Here is a 2,418-nt window from a genome sequence, read left to right as displayed (position 1 = left end):
ACGCGCTATCTCAGAGTCTTTAAACATGAAATCTTGTTGTGATATCAATAAATGATGAAACTAAATTAATACATTTATTATCTGCCCATTTGGTAATACTAATTTTCATTCCGTTATAGCTACCACTTTCGAACCTACCTCGTCCTCTTATAAGTAATACCTTGTCAGAAACTTCTTCTTCTTCTTCTTCTTCGTGCGACTAGAACTACTCCTGTGTGTTCGCCTCTTATTCTGTTTCAGTCGTTGTTGACTGTACATTATCTTTCTACCTTTTTGGCGGCCTTCCAACGGGTCTTCTGCTATACGGCTGTTGTTTTTACAGATGTTCACTAATTTATCTACTCCCATTCGGTTTACATGTTCGTTCCAGCTTTTTTTCCTGGGTTTTATCCACCTGTTAATATTTTGTATTTTGCATTGTTCGCATATACTTCTGTTGGTTTTTCTGTCTCTTAATGATATGCCCGCTATTGATCTTAATACTTTCATTTCGATATTGTTGATTTGTTGTTTCGTCTTTCTTGTATCGGTTCTTGTCTCCGCTGTATAAGTTAGGATTGGTCTTACTGTTGTCTTGTATACTTTCATTTTGCTTTCCGTGGTCAGATATTTGTTTCTCCATATGGTTTCTAGGAGGCAACTACTTACTATTGCCGGTTTTGATGCTTGCCTTGTGGTCTCTGTTCTTATATCCCTGTCACTAGTGATCTCTACTCATCTTCGTTATCTGCATCATCAGCATAGTTTAGTATCGTGATTTTATGCGGTCCCATGTGGTATCCGTGTCGTTTTCTTACTTCGTGAATTATTTGATTCATCACCTTTATAATTATTTCCGCAAATGGAGATTGCAACCCAATCCAACTAAGACAGAAGAGTCCTGCTTCCATTTGAACAACAAGATGGCCAACTGTCAACCTCAAATCCATTTTGAGAATAGACTCCTTAACTATAATAAACACCCAAAATACTTAGGTGTTACACTTGACAGAACGCTAAACTTTAAAGAGCATCGTACTAAGACTGCTGCAAAACTTCGAACTCGTAACAACATCCTGCAAAAGCTCTGCGGCACTACATGGGACTCCTCAGCACCCACACTTAGATCGACAGCAATAGGACTGGTATACCCCGTAGCGGAATACTGTGCACCAGTATGGATAAACAATTCACATACTCACCGTGTTGATGTCCAACTCAACCAAGCCATGCCAACTATATCGGGCACAATCAAGGCCACGCCCACTTACTGGTTACCAGCTTTAAGTCATATAGCTCCACCACCCATCCGCCGGGAACATGCCCTTGTCAGAGAATTTACAAAAATCAATACTGATCCTGAGCTCCGCTCCCATGTCGGAACTTCCGCCAGAGACATAAATAGGCTCCGTTCAAGACACCCGCCTCTAAAAACAGCAAAAAGGCTAGTAGATCAAAACTTTAATGTAACTGAACGATGGAGAGAACAATGGGAGAATAACGCTGCACCAGCTAACTGGAACATGCCATACATTACAAGCAAACCTGAGGGCTTCAACCAACCGAGACGAATTTGGACCACACTCAATAGAATAAGGACGAACTGTGGCAGATGTTCCGACTCACTTTTTAGATGGGGAAAAATACAATCACCAAATTGCGACTGCGGCGCCGAAAGGCAAACAGTAAAACACATGGTAGAGGATTGCCCGATTAGATCCTATAACGGCAACCCCTTCGGATTTCCTGGCTTCTACAAAAGAGTCAATCGAATATATTTATAATCTAGATGTTTATTTGTAGAAAAATATTTTTGTATTTACTGTTATTTGTAATTTATATAAAATATATATATATATATATATATATATGTAATATATATATATATATATATGTATATATATATATATATATATATATATATATATATATATATATATATATATATATATGTATATATATATATGAACCTGTGATGTAGCCTAAATAAATAATTCTTCCTTTTAGTTCTTTGCATTCTGTTTCCCCTGTTGGCATTATAATTCTGATCTTGTTGTTCTTGTTAATTTCATTAATTGTCCTAATTATCTGATGGTCTATTTGTTCAGCTTGTAATAAATTTAAGATGTCATTTCGCTTCACCCTGTCAAAAGCACTTTTTAAATCTACCAATTACTTCTCTATTATTTGTCTGATAATGAAAATTGCGACTATTGTGCTGCGGTTCTTCCAGAAGCCTTGTTGTTTATCTGCCATGTTCGCTTTTTCCTCGATTTTATCTTTTATGACTGCCGTTAACAATTTTAATGTAATATTCATCAGACTAATGCCTCTATAATTTTCAGGATTTCTCGAGTCTCCCTTTTTAAGTTTCGGTAGCAGAAGACTTTCCTTCCATTCCGCTGGTACTACTCCGGTATTTATTATACCGACGAATAA

At 37.0% G+C, this 2,418-nt stretch overlaps 1 protein-coding gene across 1 annotated transcript; it reads left to right on the top strand.

The window, feature by feature from the left end:
• The first annotated feature begins 902 nt into the window (after window positions 1-902).
• On the top strand, window positions 903-1,763 carry LOC140431495 (uncharacterized). Its single transcript, XM_072519411.1, has one exon. It carries the CDS (start codon window positions 903-905, stop codon window positions 1,761-1,763), a length of 861 nt encoding a protein of 286 aa, XP_072375512.1.
• The last annotated feature ends 655 nt before the right edge of the window (window positions 1,764-2,418 follow it).

This window comes from Diabrotica undecimpunctata, unplaced genomic scaffold, assembly GCF_040954645.1.
Source record: "Diabrotica undecimpunctata isolate CICGRU unplaced genomic scaffold, icDiaUnde3 ctg00000765.1, whole genome shotgun sequence".
Classification (NCBI taxonomy): domain Eukaryota; kingdom Metazoa; phylum Arthropoda; class Insecta; order Coleoptera; family Chrysomelidae; genus Diabrotica; species Diabrotica undecimpunctata.
The sequence above is the reverse complement of the archived record's forward strand: the minus strand, read 5'-3'. Positions and strand labels throughout refer to the sequence as shown.

Coding starts and splice junctions, on each gene's coding strand:
- LOC140431495 (XM_072519411.1), top strand. CDS start 903: ATGGCCAACTGTCAACCTCAAATCCATTTTGAGAATAGACTCCTTAAC.